Source organism: Tursiops truncatus, chromosome 3 (genome assembly GCF_011762595.2).
Source record: "Tursiops truncatus isolate mTurTru1 chromosome 3, mTurTru1.mat.Y, whole genome shotgun sequence".
NCBI lineage: Eukaryota > Metazoa > Chordata > Mammalia > Artiodactyla > Delphinidae > Tursiops > Tursiops truncatus.
In genome coordinates this window covers 164,117,512-164,138,508 of record NC_047036.1, presented here as the reverse complement: position 1 = coordinate 164,138,508, position 20,997 = coordinate 164,117,512, and the positions used below count along the sequence as shown (strand labels likewise).

The 20,997-nt window shown below is 45.7% G+C and overlaps 1 protein-coding gene across 1 annotated transcript; it reads left to right on the top strand.

Moving 5' to 3' along the window:
* The first annotated feature begins 7,945 nt into the window (after nt 1–7,945).
* On the top strand, nt 7,946–20,960 carry QTRT1 (queuine tRNA-ribosyltransferase catalytic subunit 1). The gene is made up of 10 exons (XM_004311183.4): nt 7,946–8,225; nt 8,468–8,536; nt 8,632–8,770; nt 15,129–15,207; nt 15,360–15,475; nt 18,630–18,768; nt 19,002–19,077; nt 19,180–19,289; nt 19,377–19,464; nt 19,554–20,960. Exons 1-10 carry the CDS (start codon nt 7,983–7,985, stop codon nt 19,704–19,706), a joined length of 1,212 nt encoding a protein of 403 aa, XP_004311231.1. The 5' UTR covers nt 7,946–7,982; the 3' UTR covers nt 19,707–20,960.
* The last annotated feature ends 37 nt before the right edge of the window (nt 20,961–20,997 follow it).

Sequence of the window (20,997 nt, the reverse complement as noted above, 5' to 3'; positions counted from 1 at the left end):
TCCTGTTCCTGGATTACTACTCCTGTGACCAGGAGGGAGTTAGTAAATATCTCTGCCTCAATTACTTTATTCATAAAATGGAGATGATAATAGTACCCACCTCATTGTCCTGTGAGAGTCCAATAAGGCAGTGACAGCGTATGGCTTACCAGACACCAGACACACACTGGCACCTGCTCCATTAGTGTTGGCAGCGTTGGCTCTTAATCATCATAATTTTGGGGGAGAACGAAAAGAAATATTGGAAAATCAGGAGAATGAGGCTAGAAAAGCTATAGGAAGAATGTTTCAAGAAGGTGGGAGTGGGCTTCCCTGGTGGCGCAGTGGTTGAGAGTCCGCCTGTCGATGCAGGGGACACGGGTCCGTGCCCTGGTCCGGGAAGATCCCACACGCCGCGGAGCGGCTGGGCCCGTGCGCCACAACTACTGAGCCTGCGCTCTAGAGCCCGTACGAACCACAACTACTGAGCCTGCGCGCCACAACTACTGAAACCCGCCCGCCTAGAGCCCGTGCTCTGCAACAAGAGAAGCCACCACAATGAGAAAGCCGTGCACCGCAACAAAGAGTAGCTCCCGCTCCCCACAACTAGAGAAAGCCCATGCACGGCAACGAAGACCCAATGAAGCAAAAAATAAGTTAAATTAAATAAATTTTTTAAAAAAGGGAAAAAAACGCATGCTTTAAAAAAAATAATAATAACACAGAGTTACCAGAGTTCTCCTGTTAAGGGGGCAGGTGAAATGGCGTTGGAGAGGCTGTGCAGAAACAGGCACTTCCATATACTCCTTGCTGGTGAAGGTGCAAACGCCACAAACCCTATAGAGGGCATTGAATAGGATTTATTATTCTCTTTGACCTAGTCATCTAGCTGCTGGAAAATCTTCCTAAAGAAATACTTGCTGCCCTGTGAAATGACTTAAATACAAGATCATTCACTGCAGCCTTGTTTGTAGAAGCAAAAGATTACTCACAAGTGAGAATCAACAGGAGACCCCATAAGTGAGAGCTGGTCTACCCATACTTTGGAATACTAGACAACTTTTGAAAAAGAACAAGGATGGGAATTTCCTGGTGGTCCAGTGGTTGGGATGCCTCACTTTCACTCCAAGGGCCTGAGTTCAATCCCTGGTTGGGGAATTAAGATCCCACAAGCCATGCAGTGTGGCCAAATTTTTTAAAAATAAATTAATTAATTAAAAAAGAAAAAGAACAAGGAGACTATGTACTGACATGGGATGGCCTCCAAGGTGTACACAAGAAGGGAAGTGCATGCCCCACGGTTACTAGCAAGCCTCCTTTTGTGTATAAAGGGATAAAAGTAAGTATTTAACTTAATATTTGCTTCTGTTTGCATGAAAAAACACTAGAAGGACGCAAGAATCTGATAAAACATGTTACTAGGAAAGGCTGAGTTGGAAAGTGAGTGTGGGGGGGATGAGTTTGTTCACCTTTTGTACTTTCTGAATTTTTTATACATTCAGAAATGTGAAATATTACAAATACAGAAAAGTGCATAAAATACAAAAGTGCCGTTCATTGAACACTCTTGTAGTTACAACCTCCAAAGACCAATATTTTGTATTTTTGTTCCATATGAAGATTTTATATATATATATATATATATACACACACACACACACACACATATATTTTATTTTATTTTAAAATTTATTTATTTATTTATTTAGGCTGTGCCAGGTCTTAGTTACGGCATCTTAGTTAGTTCTTAGTTACGGGATCTTTCATTCGAGCTCTCAGTTGTGGCATGCATGCGGGATCTAGTTCCCTGACCAGGGATCGAACCCAGGCCCCCTGCACTGGGAGCACGGAGTCTTAGCCACTGCACCACGAGGGAAGTCCCAGTACATATATATTTTAAAAAGGAGTGTTCAGCTCAGCTGTGTTGAATTCTGCTGCCAAATCATCTGAGTAATGAAAGATGTCAGTAAATGGCTCAAACATCTGAAAATGTGTTCAATCTCAGCAGCATAAAATCATGGAATGCACATTAAAGCCAAAGGAGATGCCATTTCTCAGTCACCCGATCGGCAAAATTGAACAGTTCTATAAATATAGTTGGTGAAAACCTGATGAGGAAGCTTATCTACACTGCTGTTGTGGATGTCAATTGGTGTGATCACCTTGAAAAAAGTTGGTCCTGCCTTTTCAAGTTGAATATCCACCTGATCTAGGGTCCTGCAGTTCTATTCCTAGGATTCTTGCAGAAGTGTACAATGAGATGCACACACAAATACTCAGAGCAGCACTGTTTATAATAGCAAAACCAAACACACAAAACAAAAGCTGGGGACTTCCCTGGTGGTGCAGTGGTAAAGAATCTGCCTTACAACACAGGGGACGCTTCGATCCCTCGTCAGGGAACTAAGACCCCACATGCCGCGGGGCAACTAAGTCTGTGCCACAACTACTGAGCTCGCATGCCTCAACTAGAGAGCCCGAGTGCCGCAAACTACAGAGCCCATGCGCTCTGGAGCCTGTGCACCACAACGAAGAGCCTGCGTGCTACAACAAAAGATCCTGCATGCCTCAACGAAGATCCCGCATGCTGCAACTAAGACCGGACACAGCCAAAAATAAATAAATAAATAAATAAATAAATAAATAAATGATGAATAAATCTTTAAAAACAAAAACTGAAGAGTTCACAAGTCCATTGACTGAGAAATTATAAGTACATCGTGGTATATTTATACCAATACATAAAAAAGAAATGAATGGATCACAGCTACATACAACACAAATGAATTTTACAAACATACTTGTAAGGAACATTAAACAAATCACAGGGACTAGATGTGGCATAATATGATTTTATTAGTGGAATAGCTGTGGGACAGACGGCAATTTCTCCCATACCTCCTTTTTGCTATTGAGTTAAAAAAAAAACTACTATGAAACTTATACTAGAGTAAGTTGTAAGGGTTTTGAAATTTTTAGACAATTCCATGAGTCAGTGATCCATGACTAGTGGAAAATGACAGTTCAAACACTCTGTTAGTCTATGAAAGATTCCAGAAGATTAAAAAAAAAAAACTCCACCATTAGTATATTGAGATGAATCAACCCTAAACAAGACAACTGCAACAATAAAGTACATATTTTCTTTTATATGCTGAAAAATATGTAAGTATAGACAAGAGTGAATACTAAGGACTTCCCTGGTGCCGCAGTGGTTAAGAATCTGCCTGCCAATGCAGAGGACAGGGGTTCGAGCCCGGGTCGGGGAAGATCCCACATGCCGTGGAGCAATCGAGCCTGTGCGCCGTACTACTGAAGCCCCCCGTGCGTAGAGCCCGTGTCACCGAAATGGGAAGCCACCGAAATGAGAAGCCTGGGCACCGCAACGAAGAGTAGCCCCCCATTCGCCGCAACTAGAGAAAGCCGGTGCGCAGCAACGAAGACCCAACGCAGCAAAAAAAAAAAAAAGAAGAAGGAAAAGAAAAATGAATGCATACTAAACATCACTTAATATTAAGAGGTTAAAAAAAAATTAAGAGATGAGAACTATTTACATGGGACAGGCATGGGAAAGATAATTCACAGTATACATTTTATGTGTATTTTTTAAGCATGTATTATCTATTTTAAAAACTTAAATCTATTTAATTAAAATGGAATCATAAGTCAAGTTTATTAAATTCCTGAGTTCTCAAAAACTTCTTTGTATTTCATACATTTTTTGTTAGTGCACACGTTTTATTTACATATATATATTTACCATATACTGTGGTAAAATATAAATTTTACCATTTTAAACTTTTTTCATATTTTCTAAAAGATTTCTTTCCCCCCTTTTATTGAGATATAATTAACATATAATATAACACTGTACTAGTTTAGGTGTACAACATAATGATTTGACATATGTATATACTGCGAATATATTTAATTTTTTGAATGGGAAATAAAAACATAAAAAAATATTAAAAAGGTAATCGATCTCCTGCATGCTAGCTTGAGGAGCTTCACAGATCCACTTCTTAGTGAAATGTGAAAAGTATTATAAAACAATCATTTAAAGTCTCTGGAAATAATCTCAAGGGCATACAGTAAATGAGGAAACAACTATTGAAAAAAATCTATGAGTAAATTCGGCTAGACCAGGGAGCTGGTATTTGATATCTCCTACCTCCCTCCTTTATACCAGTTCAGCGAGATGGAAACTCCAGTCCAGACTGGAGTAACCAGTAGCAGGAGGTTGCTCCCCAGTCGGAGGGCTAACTTCTCAGGAAGGGCAGCAAGTCAGTATTTCTCATTCTACTCACAGCTACCTGTGTTGAGGCTTAGTTACAGACAAGTGCAGCTCTTCAAAGAGAGAATAACTGAGAATTTGCCAAAATTATGGAAAGACCACAATCCTCACATCCAAGAAGTCCAGGGAATCCCAAACAGGATAAATTAAAATTATTAGATACATCATGTGAAATTGCAAACTGGCAAAGATAAAGGAATAATTTTTAAAGGAAACCAGAAAGACAAAAACAGATCTCAAGAAATAGCATTTACATTTACATTACAATATCACTTACTATTTCTTAAGTGATAATAGAAGCCACAAGTGGAATAAATTCAATGTGCTAAGAGAAAATAATTGTCAACCTAGAATTCTATATTCGGTGAAACAATTTTTCAAGCACCAGGGCAAAATAAATTTCTTTTAGGTAAACAGAAATTTAGAAAGTTTATCAACACAGGGTTCTTATTATTGAAAAAAGTGTCAAAGAGGTACTTCTGACAAACAGAAATTGATCTGAGATCTGTGAGTAGAAGTTATAAGCAAAGATATTGCTATATATGTGAATATATTTATAAACATTGATTGCGTAAAACAACAAGAACAACAATAACGCCAAATTTGTGAGGAAAAAAACCCCGGTCAAGATATCAAACACTGGACAGACAAGCCTTCTGAGTTCTGAGTTCAACTGTCTAGAAACCTTAAGTTGATTGGGACCATGGTAAAGGTAAAAATCTATAATTTGTTAAGTATGCCACTTAAAATTGCTAGAGCATCTACCACAAAAATATAAAGTGCACAGAAGTTTCATAAAATAAGAGGGAAAATGAATTGAGAAAATTTTTTTTGATTGATTCAAAAGAAGGCAAGAGAGATAGGAAAGAAAAAACAAATATAAGAACCCACAGAAGCTACAAGAATAGAAAGCCTGTAAAAAGATGGTATCAGATCCATTATAAATGTATATTGGTAACCATTATAAATGTAAATCGACTAAACTTATCAATAAAAGGCAAAGATCATTGGAACGGTGGAAAAGTACAAAAATCCAGCTTTTTGTTGTTTTCTAAATATACACAAACGAGACAGAAAATTTCTAAATAGTGGGATATACAAAAATATTTAAGGGTTATCATAACATGAAAGTAATTGGGGAGGTTATTTTATTTTATTATTTATTTATTTATAAAAATATAAAAATATTTATCTATTTATTGGCTGCATAGGGTCTTAATTGCGGCACGTGTGATCTCTCGTTGTGTCTCACGGGCTCTTCGTTGCGGTGAGTGGGCTTCTCTCTAGTTGTGGAGCACTGGCTCCAGAGTGTGTGGGCTCAGTAGTTGCGGCGCACGGGCTTAGTTGCCCCGCGGCATGTGGGTTCTTAGTTCCCTGACCAGGGATCGAACCCTCGTCTCCTGCACTGGAAGGCGGATTCTTAACCACAGGACCACCAGGGAAGTCCCCTGGAGTAGTTTTTTTTTTTTTTAATTTATTTAACGTATTTATTTTTGGTTGCGTTGGGTCTTCATTGCTGTGTGCGGGCTTTCTCTAGTTGCGGCGAGCGGGGGCTATTCTTCGTTGCGGTGCGGGGGCTTCTCATTGCGGTGACTTCTCTTGTTGCAGATCACGGGCTCTAGGTGCGTGGGCTTCAGTAGTTGTGGCTCGCTAGTTCTAGAGCACAGGCTCAGTAGTTGCAGCACACGGGCTTAGTTGCTCCGTGGCATGTGGGATCTTCCCGGACCAGGGCTCAAACCCATGTGCCCTGCATTGGCAGGTGGATTATTTAACCACTGAGCCACCAGGGAAGTCCCTGGAGTAGTTATTTTAATATCAAATAAAAAGATATACACGGGCTTCCCTGGTGGTGCAGTGGTTGAGAGTCCGCCTGCCGATGCAGGGGACACGGGTTCGTGCCCCGGTCCGGGAAGATCCCACATGCCACGGAGCGGCTGGGCCCGTGAGCCATGGCCGCTGAGCCTGCGCGTCCGGAGCCTGTGCTCCGCAACGGGAGAGGCCACAACAGTGAGAGGCCCGCGTACCGCAAAAAAAAAAAAAAAAAAAAAAAAAAAGAATACCATGACCAAGCTGGATTTATTTCAGGAATGGAAATAAAATGTATATAATAAATTAGAAAGTAAATATTATATGATTGGACTTTCTTTTCTTTTCATTGTTTTTTTTTTTTTTTTTTGGCCTCCTCCAAATCACAGCCTGGCCAGTAGTGACACTAATCTCTCCAAACCTTTAGGCCTTTTTTAAGTTCAGTCCCAGAGGTGGAGGGCATGAGCTGGTACTACTGAGAAGGGGAAGACGGAGGTAGGTAGGCAAGCTTGGGAGGACAATCATGAATTCTGCTTTAGACATGTGGAGTTTGGATGTCTACAGATGCCCACTGGGGGTGTCAAGGAGGCATCTCTCAAGAGGAGATGGGAGTTCAGGAGAGAAGACTATGCTGAGAATAAAAATTTGGGTATTGTCAATGTATAGAGGGTTTTTAAAAAAAATTAATTTGTTTATCTTATTCATTTATTTTTGGCTGCTTTGCCTCTTCATTGATGCACGCTGCAGTTCTCTCTAGTTACAACGAGCGGGGGCTACTCTTCGTTGTGGTACAAGGGCTTCTCATTGCGGTGGCTTCTCTTATTGCAGAGCACAAGGCTCTAGGCGCGCAGGCTTCAGTAGTTGTGGCTCGCGGGCTCCAGAGTGCAGGCTCAGTAGTTGCGGTGCACGGACTTAGTTACTCCGTGGCATGTGGGATCTTCCCAGACCAGTGCTGGAACCTGTGTCCCCTGCATTGGCAGGCAGATTCTTAACCACTGCACCACCGGGGAAGTCCTGTATAGAGGTTTTTAAAAGCATCATATCAATTACAGGATATGTGATATACAGTCATCAGTGGTGGAGGGTTTTTAAGATTGGGGGAGTCAGGAGCAACTGACGGTGAAAATATGAGCCAGTGTGGGAATATCAGATGAGTGTTGCTGACAATGGCAATAGCAAGTTCAAAGGCTCTGAGGTGGGCTTCATTGGTGGGCGCTTTCCAGACGTGGACTCAGTGAGGACTCCACCACACTGAGAAACTGGTAGCATTAGCCCAAGGCTTCTAGGTCAGGCTCTTGCTGAGATCAGCCGGGCTTTCGGCGGGTGGTCCCGAAAGGAAGGCTTCTGGGGCAAACGCGCCCTCTGCTGGCCAGGTCAGATATCAGCTCCATTTCCAACCATAAGATTATTAAAGTATTAATATATATCTATACTGTTATTATTATTATTAGTGGGTTAGGACCCAGGTTGTATCCCTGGTCGGGGAACTAGGATCCCGCAAGCTGAGAGGGGCGGCCAAAAAAAAAATTGACAAAAGATTACGTCAGGCACTGTGTAAAAATCTATATACATCCATCCTGTCATTCAGTATTCGCAACGTCCCTATGTCTAGATACTATTATTCGGCCCATTTGATGGAAGATAAAATTATAGCTAGAGAGGCTTTTACTTCGAGGAATTGTCAGGAACGGGCCTCCAAACCAAGACAATTTTAATGTTTCGCAGCAGTGTGCTGCCTGTGGGAACTAACTGGGCGCAGCGCAGAGACAAGCTCGCAGACGTCCGTTTCCATGGTTCATCTGACGCTCTCCCTAAGCTTCGGCCCGCGTCGCGCGCCACGTGACCTCAGCCAACATGGCGCCGCCCAGGGTGTTCCACGGACCACGTGGTTCCGGCAGGCAAGATGGCGGCAGTTGTCAGCCCGACATCCCTGGAGTCGGCTCCGCGCATCATGAGACTGGTGGCCGAGTGTAGCCGCTCTAGGGCCCGGGCAGGGGAGCTGCGGCTGCCACATGGGCCGGTGGCTACTCCAGTGTTCATGCCAGTGGGCACGCAGGCCACCATGAAGGGCATCACGGCCGAGCAACTGGACGCGTTGGGCTGCCGCATCTGCCTGGGCAACACCTACCATTTGGGTCTGAGGCCGGTGGGTGGGCTGTGCCCCGGGCTGGGCGGCGGTGAAGCGTGGGGGAGCCCAGGAGATTCCCTAGACCCGGGCACGCCTCCTAAACTCTATCGACAAAACGCATATCGAGAGTCCCGGATGGCTCAGGCCTTGTGCTGGGCGTGAGGAACCAGCGAGGATGGAAGTTGGCCAACCCTGTCGCCCCAATATGAGCCCCAAGGGTTGCCCTCACCCCTAGCCTGACCCTTCTTCCCCCACCCCAGGGCCCTGAGCTGATCCAGAAAGCCCGCGGTCTCCACGGCTTTATGAATTGGCCGCACAACCTGCTGACGGTAAGGCGGGGTCAGCGCCGGGATCCGAGAGCCCTCCTTGGGCGTGGATATTCCCAGTCCCGTTCTTGTCAGCCCTGCGGTGGGGTTTCCCTCAGGACAGCGGCGGCTTCCAGATGGTGTCCCTGGTGTCCCTGTCCGAAGTGACGGAGGAGGGCGTCCGCTTCCGCTCCCCTTACGATGGTGACGAGACCCTTCTGAGCCCCGAGAGATCCGTGGAGATCCAGAACGCGCTGGGTGAGCGGATACCGGGGAGCCGCCCCTTCCCCTGCCTTTCGGAGGTGGAGGTGAGGCGGGCCTGCTCTTTTCGTGCTGCTCGGCTTTGGGCAAGTCACTCCCCCTCCCTGAGCCTCACCTGAGGGGATAGTTCACAAAAATGACGATGTAATGTCAGTAAATCTCTTATCACAATGCCTGACATGTATTAGTAGCTTTTCGTATTATCTTTCTTGTTACTGTTTCTCTTAAATAGTAAATTAGCTGGGCAAAGATATGTTGAAATAATGGGGGCAACAAGGGAGGTATCGGGGAGGCTTTAGACCCCTCCCATCTCCATCAATATCCCCTATTCCTTGATAAGGACAATTAACATTTCTCAATCTCATAAAGTGCTATGAAAACAGGTTCAAAACTTCCCATCTTCCAAACAGACTGGTGCTTTTAGACCCCTCTATGTACAGATTCTGTGGCTTCTGCTTATAGCAATGGGCCTGGGTGCTGGTGCCGTACCATCCGTGGAACTTACAGTCCAAAAGGGAGACAGGCATTGGTGAAAACATCTTAATTAGAAAGGCAGAAAAAAGAGAAAAAAAAAACCCCAAAAAACAGTGCAGGTAGAGTGCATTGTATATTTCCATTTGTATTGGGAAAAAAAACCCCAAATCCCAAACACATGATTTGCTTACGGTATCTCAGGAAAGAAAAATAAGAAACTAGTATAGGTTCTCGGAGGGAAGGGAACTGAAGAGCTGGGTAGACAGGGAGCATTTAAATTCTTTTCCTTTTTAAAAAATTGGGATATAATTGACATGCAATAAACCGCACATATTTAAAGTGTACCCTCTGGTACGTTTTGACACATGTATACACCCATGAAACCTTCACCATAATCAAGATAGTGAACATGTCCATCACCCCTAAAGGGTTACTTGTGCCCCTTTGTAATCCTTCCCTTGGTGGGCAAGAGACTTTTCACCAAATATCCTGTTGTATTTTTTTAAATTGGGGGTGCATTTAACATTTTGAATAATTATATATTATTATTAAAATAAGTTATTAGGGAATTCCCTGGTGGTCCAGTGGTTAGGACTCTGTGCTTCCACTGCAGGGGGCACGGGTTCGATCCCTGGTCAGGGAACTAAGATCCTGCAAGCCACATGGTGCAGCCAAAAAAAAAAAAAAAATTTGTTTTAAAGGCACAAATAGATATAAGGTTGGGACCCTGACTGTGAAGGCCAAGTACATGGGACTTTTGGCATGATTCAGTCTGTAGGCTCAGGGAATGTTGCCCTAGGCCTAAAACCTATATGGATGAGGAGGAATAAACTAGATGTCCAAAGGGGCGAAGTATGTTCTGGAAAGAGGAAGCAACCAGTGCAAAGGACCTGAAGCAGGACCAAGACTGGCATGGCTGGAGCTGAGTGGGTTAGGGGGAGTGTGTGTGTGTGTGTGTGTGTGTGTGTGTGTGTGTGTGTGTGTGTGTGTGTGTAGGGTGAGGACAGGGAGGTGTTGGGGACAGGTCCTACAGGACCTTGTGAGTTTTGGTTTGTCCTTTAAAGAAAAAACTTGAACAAGAAAACATTTTGTATATATTTCTATATAAAGATGTGTGCAGGAAACAGTGGTCTTCCCATGCCTATATTCTATCCATCTCTTTCACAAGTCACCACTGTTTCTAGTTTCTTATGTATTCTTCCAGAGTTTATGTAAATACAAGCAAGTTCAAATCTATTCTTATTTTTTCCATGATGAGAGCATGCTATTTATGGCACATTCTTCTGTACCTTGCATTTTTATTAATTTTGGAAAATTTCAAGTGTATGCCAAAATAGACACAATCCCATTGACCTGTCACCCAGCTTCAGCAATCACCAGGTCACAGCCATTATGTTTCATTAGTATCATAGCGCACTTTGCTTCTCCCATGTTATTTTCTGTGGGAATTTGCCTAAGATTGGTGTTACGTTTCATAGAATTGTCCAGTAAATCCCCCTGGGCCTGGAGTTTTGTTGTGGTAAGGTTTTTAATGATGAATTCGATTTATTTGATGAATTCGATTATAATGATGAATTCGATTATTTATTTTGATTTGGCTATTCAGATTTTGTGTTTCATTTTGGGTCAGATTTGATAAGTTGGATTTTTCAAGGAATTTGGCCATTCCTTGAACTTTATTTCAACTTTCTTGGCATAAAGTTGATCATTAATATTCTCTTATTAACCTCTTAATGTTATAGTGCCTGTAGTGATGTCTTCTTTTTCATTCCTGATGTTAAAAACTTGTGATCTCTTCTTTCTTGGTGTCTGTTACGGGTTTATTGATTTTGAGTTTGTTGATCTTTTCCAAAAACCAACTTCTGGCTTATTCATTTTCTTCATTTGTTGGTTTTCTGTTTTGTTGACTTCTTTGTTTTTTTTTTTAAATGGCTTTATTGAGATATGATATACAGACAATTCACCCATTTAAAATGTACAGGTTGGGACTTCCCTGGAAGTCCAGTGGTTAAGACTCCATGCTACCAATGCAGTGGGCACAGGTGTGATCCCTGGTCGGGGAACTAAGATCCCACATGCTGCACAGTGTGGCCAAAGATAAAAAAAAAGAAGATCAAAAATAAATAAATAAATAAATATAAAATGTACAGTTCAGTGGTTTTCAGTGTATTCACAGAGTTGTACAACCATCACTACAATCTAATTTCAGAACACTTTTATCACCCCAAAAAGAAATCTTGTATCCATTATCAATCACTCCCTATTCCACCCTCCTCCAGTCCTATGTAATCTACTTTCTGTCTCTATAGATTCGTGTATTCTAGACATTTTATGTAAATGAAATCATACAATAGGAGGTCTTTGTGAATGGCTTCTTTTACTTAACATAATGTTTTTCAGGTTCAGCTATGTTGTAGTATGCATCAGTACTTTATTCCTTTTTATAGCCAAATAACATACTAGTTAATAGAAATGCTTCATTGATTTTATTTTATTTTTTGATAGTTGCAATCTTATGTATCTTGTCTATTTTTAAATTTTTCGCTAGTTTTGCATTGGTTTTCTTTTTCTAGTTTCTTAGTCTCCGTAGATCATCTGTATTATATCAAACCGAATCTCAGACGTCCTACCACTTCACCTCTAAGTATTTTAATTTTTATCTCCAAAACATAGTTTTTTAAAAAAATTTATTCACTATTTTTGGCTGTGTTGGGTTTTCGTTGCTGTGCACGGCTTTCTCTAGTTGCGGTGAGCGTGGGCTACTCTTCGTTGCAGTGCACAGGCTTCTCATTGCAGTGGCTTCTCTTGTTGCGGAGCACGGGCTCTAGGCACGCAGGCTTCAGTAGTTGTGGCTCACGGGCTTTAGTAGCTGTGGCTCGCGGGCTAGAGCGCAGGCTCAGTAGTTGCAGCACACGGGCTTAGTTGCTCCACGGCATGTGGGATCTTCTTTGACCAGGGCTCGAACCCGTGTCCCCTGCATTGGCAGGTGGATTCTTAACCACTGCACCACGAGGGAAGACCCATAGTTCCTTTTTTTTTTTTTTAAACATAATCACAATACCATCATCCCACCTACAAACAATTAACAATAATTCATTAACATCATCAAATATCTGGCCAGTGTTCAACGTTCCAGTCATTTCATAAATGTCAGTTTTTCTTACAGTGTGTTTACTTCAGGATCCAAATAATGTGCAGATACTGCAGTTGTTTGAAAGATCTCTTCTCTTTTAATATATTATATATATTACATATCATATAGTTTTGCCTTCCAATTCCATTTTTTTTTTAGCAATTTGCTTTTTCTTTTTGCTTCTTTTTTTTCATTAAATTTTTTTTTTTTTTTTTTGGCCGAGCCGAGCAGCTTGTGGGATCTTAGTTCCCCAACCAGGGATGGAATCCATGCCCCCTGCAGTGGAAGCCCAGAGTCGTAATGATTGGACTGCCAGGGGATGCCCCAGCAATTTGCTTCTTCTTTTTTTAAAAAAGATTTATTTATTTATTTATTTATTTATTTATTGTGGCTGTGTCGGGTCTTAGTTGTGGCACGCAGGATCTTTCGTTGAGGCGCACGGGCTTCTCTATAGTTGTGGTGCACGGGTTCCAGAGCGTGTGGGTTCAGTAGTTGCAGTACACAGGCTCTCTAGTTGTGGTGCGTGGGCTCAGTAGTTGTGGTGCATGGGCTTAGTTGCCCCGCGGCATGTGGGATCTTAGTTCCCTGACCAGGGATCGAACCCACGTCCCCTGAATTGGAAGGCAGATTCTTAACCACTGGACCACCAGGGAAGTCCCAGCAATTTGCTTCTTGAAGAAACTGGTTCCTTTGCCCTATAGTGTTTCACCGGGTCTGAATTTTGCTGGTTGCATCCCCTGGGTGTCGTGTAATAGTTTTCCTCCACCCTCTAGATTTCCTGTAGGTTGGTACTTGGATCTAGAGGTTAGAGCCAGATTCAAGTCCTTCTTCCTTTTGGCAAGAAGTCTTCACAGTGTGTCTGTCCATCAGGGGGCATCTGATGTCTGCCTGTCTCTCCCAGTGAGCTGTCATGCTCCTCCCCAGGAACCATTATTAGGAATTGCAAACTGGTGATGTTCCAATTCTGTCATCCTTTCTTCATTTATTAGCCAGATTACTTCTGTAAAGAGAAACATTTCTCACCTACTCCTGGGAGAGCAAGCAGTTTAGTTCACACAGGAAGAGTGGGATTCATTCTTTTCCCTCATTTACTAGTTTTTATGGGTTGATTACGTAGCATCTTCTAGCAATGATCAACTAATGTTTAGTTTTTTAGGATCACCATGCACTCATGAGTTTAAATGTATTTGATACATTTCAATCAATTGCAGTTAAAATCCTTATTGCTACTCAAATCGCCCCATCTTTGGCTAGTGTGGTACACTGTGCTTTTTTTCTATAATGATACATCTTGGCAATATTTCCTTGCGATTTCTAACCTATAAGTCCACAGTCTCTAATCTGAAATTCTTGTGGCCAGATAGGTGTCAGAATTCAGAATTCTCACATTTTAGAAAGATAATAAAGGGTACATACCATTTATTACACAGTACCTCAATTGAGTCTGGGGCAGTACCCTGTGGTATTACACTTCACTTTTTTTTGTTTTTTTCGGTACACGGGCCTCTCACTCTCGTGGCCTCTCCCGTTGCGGAGCACAGACTCCAGATGCACAGGCTCAGCGGCCACGGCTCACGGGCCCAGCTGCTCCGCGGCATGTGGGATCCTCCCAGACCAGGGAACGAACCTGTGTCCCCTGAATCGGCAGGCGGACTCTCAACCACTGCGCCACCAGGGAAGCCCACTTCTTTTTTTTCAATTAAAAAAAATTGTGTTAAAATACACATAACATAAAATTTACCATCTTAACCATTTGTTTTTTCTTTTTTTTGGCTGCACTGTGCAGCATGCCGGATCTTAGTTCCCTGACCAGGGATCAAACCCATACCCCCTGCAGTGGAAGTGCAGAGTCTTAACCACTGGACTGCCAGGGAAGTCCCTACACTTCACATTTATTGCATTAACACTTATGAACCTTCACAGTAAATTAGGTTTTTAAAAAGATGACAACTGTTGGGCTTCCTTGGTGGCGCAGTGGTTGAGAGTCCACCTGCCGGTGCAGGGGACGCGGGTTCGTGCCCCAGTCTGGGAGGATCCCGCGAGCCGCGGAGCAGCTGGGCCCGTGGGCCATGGCCGCTGGGCCTGCGCGTCCGGAGCCTGTGCTCCGCGACGGGAGAGGCCACAGCGGTGAGAGGCCCGCGTACCGGAAAAAAAAAAAAAAAAAAGATGACAACTGTCTCAGGTTTTGCTGCCAAATGAGGATGCCATAAGCATAAGAAAAATCCTATGATTTTGAGAAGTTTCTGGATTTTGGAATTGTGGGAAAGAACCTTCCATGAAGGCCTGGACCATGGTTTACTTAACTAGACCCCTGTGACACTTGGACTCCCATCTTGCTATTACCCAACACACTGTGAAGAATCACTTGCTACACATGTCACTTGGTTCTTGAAGGGTAAATCTGCAGAGGTGGGATTTTTGTTTTTGGCTGCACCGCACAGGTTGTGAGGTTTCAGTTCTCCAACCAGGGATTGAACCCGGGCCCTCGGCAGTGAAAGCGCCGAGTCCTAACCACTGGACCGCCAGGGAATCCCTGAGGTGGGATTTTATTCTACAGTAGTACCAGGGCAGGGTTTTAGCTGGGGGGTGGCAAGATCAGATGTGCATTTTGAAAAGCTTCCTCTGGTTGCTGTATAAGCAGATTGGGGGTTAAATGGGAGTCAGCAAGACCTGGAGAGGTACCTGGGGTCCAGCTTGTCCTCAACGTGGGGGCTTTCCCAGTGACTGTGTTCCTGTCTCACTCTCCAGGCTCAGACATCATCATGCAGCTGGATGATGTGGTCAGCAGCACTGTGACAGGGCCACGTGTGGAAGAGGCCATGTACAGGTGTGTGTGTGTGTGTGTGTGTGTGTGTGTGTGTGTGTGTGTGTGTGTGTGTTCGGAGAGGGAGGGGGAGAGGGAGAGGATCCTGGTCCTGCAGCCTTTTCTCCCTACTCCTCACCAAGTCCCTATGGCTTACAACCAGGGTCCTCTTTCAGATCAATCCGCTGGCTGGACCGGTGCATTGCAGCCCATCAGCGGCCGGACAAACAGAACCTCTTCGCCATCATCCAGGGTGGGCTGGATGCGGATCTCCGGGCCACCTGCCTCGAAGGTAAAGCTATGTGCCAACAGGACCAGGGCTTTTCCATTGCAGAGAGCCCCACGTTGGCCTGGCATGCGATGGTGCTGAGAGAGTTGGAGGTTTTTTTGTTTTTGTTTTTGGCTGTGCTGCGGCTTGTGGGATCTTAGTTCCCCAACCAGGGACTGAACCCAGGCCCTCGGCAGTGAAAGTGTGGAGTCCTAACCACTGGACCGCCAGGGAGTTCCCAAGAGTGATTATTATGTGTTGTTGTTTTTTTTTAATAGTTTCCTTGTTTTTTTTGATGTGGGTTGCTTTGTTTTTGTTTTGTTTTTGTTTTTGTTTTTTTTTTTGCGGTACGCGGGCCTCTCACTGTTGTGGCCTCTCCCGTTGCGGAGCCCAGGCTCCGGATGCACAGGCTCAACAGCCATGGCTCACGGGCCCAGCTGCTCCGCGGCATGTGGGATCTTCCTGGACCGGGGCACGAACCCGTGTCCGCTGCATCGGCAGGCGGACTCTCAACCACTGCGCCACCAGGGAGGCCCCTGATGTGGGTTGCTTTGAATTTTATTTTTTTCTGATGTTAATATTGCAACACCTGTTTTTATTTATTATTTTTTCTCTCTTTTTAAATTTTTATTTATTTATTTTTTTGGTTGCATTGGGTCTTCATTGCTGCATGCAGGCTTTTCTCTAGTTGTGGCGTGCAAGGGCTACTCTTTGTTGCAGTGCATGTGCTTCTCATTGCGGTGGCTTCTCTTGTTTCAGAGTACAGGCTCTAGGCGCACAGGCTTCAGTAGTTGCAGCATGTGGGCTCAGTAGTTGGGGCGCGTGGGTTCAGTAGTTATGACTTGTGGGCTCTAGAGTGCAGGCTCAGTAGTTGTGCGGCACGGGCTTAGTTGCTCCGCGGCATGTGGGATCTTCCTGGACCAGCAATCGATCCCGTGTCTCCTGCATTGGCAGACAGATTCTTAACCACTCCGCCACCAGGGAAGTCCAAGAGTGGTTATTAATTAACAAAAGAGCACTCTAGGTGGAAGGAACAGCTGAAGCAAAGGCCCTCAGGCAACATGGAGCAGAGTGTGTTTGGAGAATAAAAATTCCAATAGCTATCAATTTTCGGGTGTTCACCAGGCACTATGCCAGACGCTGGTCATGGACTGACCCATTGAGGTTTCATAAAGATCCTGTAAGGTGGGAACTACCAGGTTCCCAAGGTTATAGGAGGGGAAACTGAGGCACAGAGCTGTTAAGTTACTTACACCCAGCCACACAGCGTGCATGTTGCAGAGCTGGAATTTGAACCCAGACCTTGGGCTCTGGAACCTACAGCATTAACAGATACATGGAGCTGCTCCATCCCTGGGGAGTGAGACATGCAGTCAGTCAGGAGCAAGGGGTTGGGCCCGAGGCATTGTGCTGATGGTGGAGGCCCTGGGACAGCACACCGAGGTGCTGGGGAGCCGTGGAAGGCTGTTGAGTGGGAGAGTGGGAGAAAAATCCCAGTGAGATAGGAAGCGTAAGGCCCATAGAGGAAGCTGGAGTAGTTGCCCAGGGGGAGGGTGACAGTGAGGCCTGAACCAAGACCGTGGTCATGGAGACAAAGTGGAGGCAGAGATGGGGGCTCAAAGGCAGTGAGGTGTCACGGACAAGACTCTGGGTTCTGGAGTCCACACAGCTGGATCCAACCCCCTGATCTGTTGCCTCACGGCTGTGCATCCTTAGGCTAGTGGTTTGGCCTCTCTGAGCCTCACTTTCTTCCTCTGTAAAATGGGAGCATACTCCCAATGTCATGGGATCGAAGTGAGGAATAAATGGGAAAATTTGTTCAAGGTGTCCCACCTGCACCTGGCATCAGTGTATGCTGTTGTGAAGACTGTCCTGTTGTAATTCCTTTTGTCCTCAAACTGCCCACCACCCCCAGTCTCCACCCCCACCCCGGTCCAGTAAGTCTTTTTAATGGAGACCCACAGTCAGAAGTACATTTCGTGTCATGGCTCTGGATGCGTGCACATATATGAGAGTGGAAACCAAGGCTTCCTGAAGCATTTACCATTATACACGAGAGAATCTTTGATACAATATTTTCTATTCTCATTTGAAAAAAAAAACAACAGCAACAACCCTGATCTCATCCCATCAAATCAAATTCATTTCTCAGCCACCTGCAGTTTGACAAGCACTGTCCCGGTGGTGCTTCTCAGTGCTCTGAGTCTCGCCTGCACCAGAACCCCCCAGGCTCTCCCTATGACTGGGTCAGAGTCTGGGGCCAGGGCGGACCTGGGAAGCTGCATTTGAACAACTCATCCCCAGTTGGTTCTGCTGCTCACTCCGGCTTCAAAACCCAGCCCCAGACCAGGCCTGCTTTGTCAATGCTGTGGCCTCCCCCCTAGTTGAACTGGGCAGCTGGGGCCAGAGATAAGTCTTGGTTTTGAGGCTAGACCTGGGTTCGAATCCAGCCTCTGGCATATGTGGCCTGGGGCCAGTGGTTTAAGCTCTGCATGCCTCAACCACAGTGCAGATCTGCAGCTCCTGCCCTGCAATTCTGGAGCCTAATTGCCCACTTCTGTTTTTTCTTTTTCTGGTCTTACTGCGAGGCATGTGGGATCTTAGCTCCCTGACCAGGAATCGAACCTGCACCCCCTGCAGTGGAAGTGCAGATCCCTAACCACTGGACCGCCCAGGAATTCCCCTGCCCACTTCTAATATCCAAAACACGCAAGAATTTGCAATTCATTTGGTGGCAAGATCAGACTTACTGACCCCAGTTTGTTAGGAGTCTTTACACATTTTGTTGTCAAAATGTTACAGCGTTTGATGACAGGCTGTTCTTCAGCATGTAGGATGTTCACTGTTCTAAAACCTAGAAAATTTTGAAACACATCTGGCTTCATCTTAGGTTTCAGCTAAGGGAGTGTGGGCCCTGGGCCTCTCTCCTGAGGATTGAAGAAGAAGCCCTGACATGCAGCAGGCATTCTATAAACGGTAGCTGAGATCACCAGCAGCCCCCAGACACACATACACCACACATACACTCTCTCTCTCTCTCTCTGTCACATTTTCTTTTCCTGATGGCCTGTGGAGGTCTGGGCAGGGTCTGCCCTGAGGGTGAGGAGGAAGAAGAGGAGGAGACTGTGGCCTATTTCCTTTTTTCTGATCACCGCTGACCTTGCCTCTGCACCCCTAGAGATGACCAAGAGAGACGTGCCAGGCTTCGCCATCGGGGGCCTGAGCGGGGGTGAGAGCAAGGGCCAGTTCTGGAGGATGGTGGCGCTGAGCACCTCAAGGCTGCCTAAGGACAAGCCCCGATACCTGATGGGGGTCGGGTATGTGGAGGAGAGGGGAGATAGCCCTGCCTACGGGGAGGGGATTCCTGGGAACCCCTGCCTCTGGGGGTCGGGGAGGGGGAAGGACACAGCCCTGCTTGGGAGGGAACTGAGGAGGACATGGCCCTCTGCTGGGGGTGGTTCTGAGGGTGCCATTCTTGGGGATGGGGGCCCTGGGTATGTGACCAGGGCTTGAGGTTCTCTGCTCCCCTCCCCCACGGCCCCACCCCCAGCTATGCCACTGATCTGGTGGTCTGCGTGGCTCTCGGATGCGACATGTTTGACTGCGTCTTCCCCACACGGACAGCGGTGAGGCCCTTGGCAGGGGAGAGACCGGAGAGGGATTGCGGGGGCCAAGGAGGGGGGGAAGACCTGGTTGACCCACCTTCCGCTCCCCCTGTCCACCCCCAGCGCTTTGGCTCTGCCCTGGTGCCCACGGGGAACCTGCCGCTGAAGAAGAAACAGTATGAGAAAGACTTCCGCCCCATAGACCCAGAGTGTGCCTGTCCCACCTGCCAAAAGTAGGGGAGGATGGAGCCTGGGGGCAGGGGGAGGGCAGGGAGGGGGGCAGGACCCGGCACTGCTGACCCCCCTCCTTCTGTCCCCAGGCACAGCCGGGCCTTCCTGCACACACTGCTCCATAGCGACAACACCGCGGCCCTGCACCACCTCACTGTCCACAACATCGCCTATCAGGTGGGCCTGTAGCTGGGAGGGGTGAGGCAAGGGGGATGGGGGTCTCCCCTATGCTGGTGGCTGATTGCTGACCCCCCTCCCCACTGCAGCTGCGGCTGATGAGCGCTGTACGCGCCAGCATTGTGGAGAAGCGCTTCCCCGACTTCGTGAGGGACTTTATGTGCACCATGTATGGGGACCCCACCCTCTGTCCCTCCTGGGCCACTGAAGCCCTGGCCTCTGTGGGAATCACACTGGGATGACCCCGCTTGGGGGAGGGAGGGAGGGAGGGGATGGGAGATATTGAAGGATTTTTTTTTTTTTTTAAATTATAACATAGAGTGTGTCCGTGTCTTCTTGGGGAGGTGGCCTGTCTAGGTTCCCTTCCTGGTCTGAGTGTCACTGGGGCCCATGTCACCCCCACCCCCAACTGATAATAACAACAAGTAACCATAGCAGCAGCTGTTATCTGGAAACTGAGCATGTAGGAAGTGCTCAGAGTGGGAGCTGCATTCCTTTCCTGTGGCTCAGGCCCCCCAGCCATCCTGGGGGTGGGGAAACAGGTCCAGAGAGGGGGAAGTCACTTGCCAAGGTCACCATCAAGGAAGAAGCACCTGGGCTCCAAAGCTCTGGTTCTTGACCTTGACTCTTCAGACTTAATCTAGTTGTCAGTAAACACAGTGATAATAACATGTGTGATCTAGAAGGTGCTTATACTGTGCCTGGCACTGTTCTAAATGGTCGTCAAGTGTATTTAATTCTTGCAACTTTATGGTTCCCCATTTTACAGATGAGGAAACTGAGAAATGAAGTCACTTGGTCATTATCACCCAGCAAATAAACAGGCCTAGGATCTAATCCAGATATGGCCAATTACAGAGCTGGTGGTGCTCTTAGAAGCTACAGTTTTTTAAACTGAAAAAGTAACACTTGTAGGATCTACAATTCAAATATCATAATTATCAATTTGTGTATTCTTCCATAAATTTTCCATGTGTACATTTTTTCATGAATGTCAGCATCCTATACATGCAGTTCTGTACCTTGCTTTTTTCCCTTCTCTTAGTGTATCTCAAATTGTTTACACGTCAGTACATGAAAACTTCCTCAATCTTGTTTACAGATGCTGCATAGTATTTATTTAATGAGCTCTATGGATGAGCAGTTAGGGTGTTTCCAGGTTTCTGTGATCGTGGTCAAGGCTGCAGTGCCAACCATTGTCAGTCTTTTTGCCTATCTCTGAGACTAATAGTTTTGGGTCATGGAGCAGGCATATACCTTTGGCCACTCTGCCATCCTCCTACTCCTTCTTTCTCCATTCCCCTGTTACCACCCCGCTCTGTCAGACTACTTCCCCACCTCCTTTGCTGCTAGCTCCTTACTGGGCTGTCTCTCTGGCCTATCTATGCCCAGCGTAATCAAATCATTTGTCTTAAAATTGTTCCACCTATTCCCGGCCTCTTTTCCAAGTGGTCAAGAGTTCCCAGTTCCCAGAACCCCCAACGTTACCTGCAAAATAACGTGTTTTTTCCTGGGGAAAGGGTCCGTTGAGTT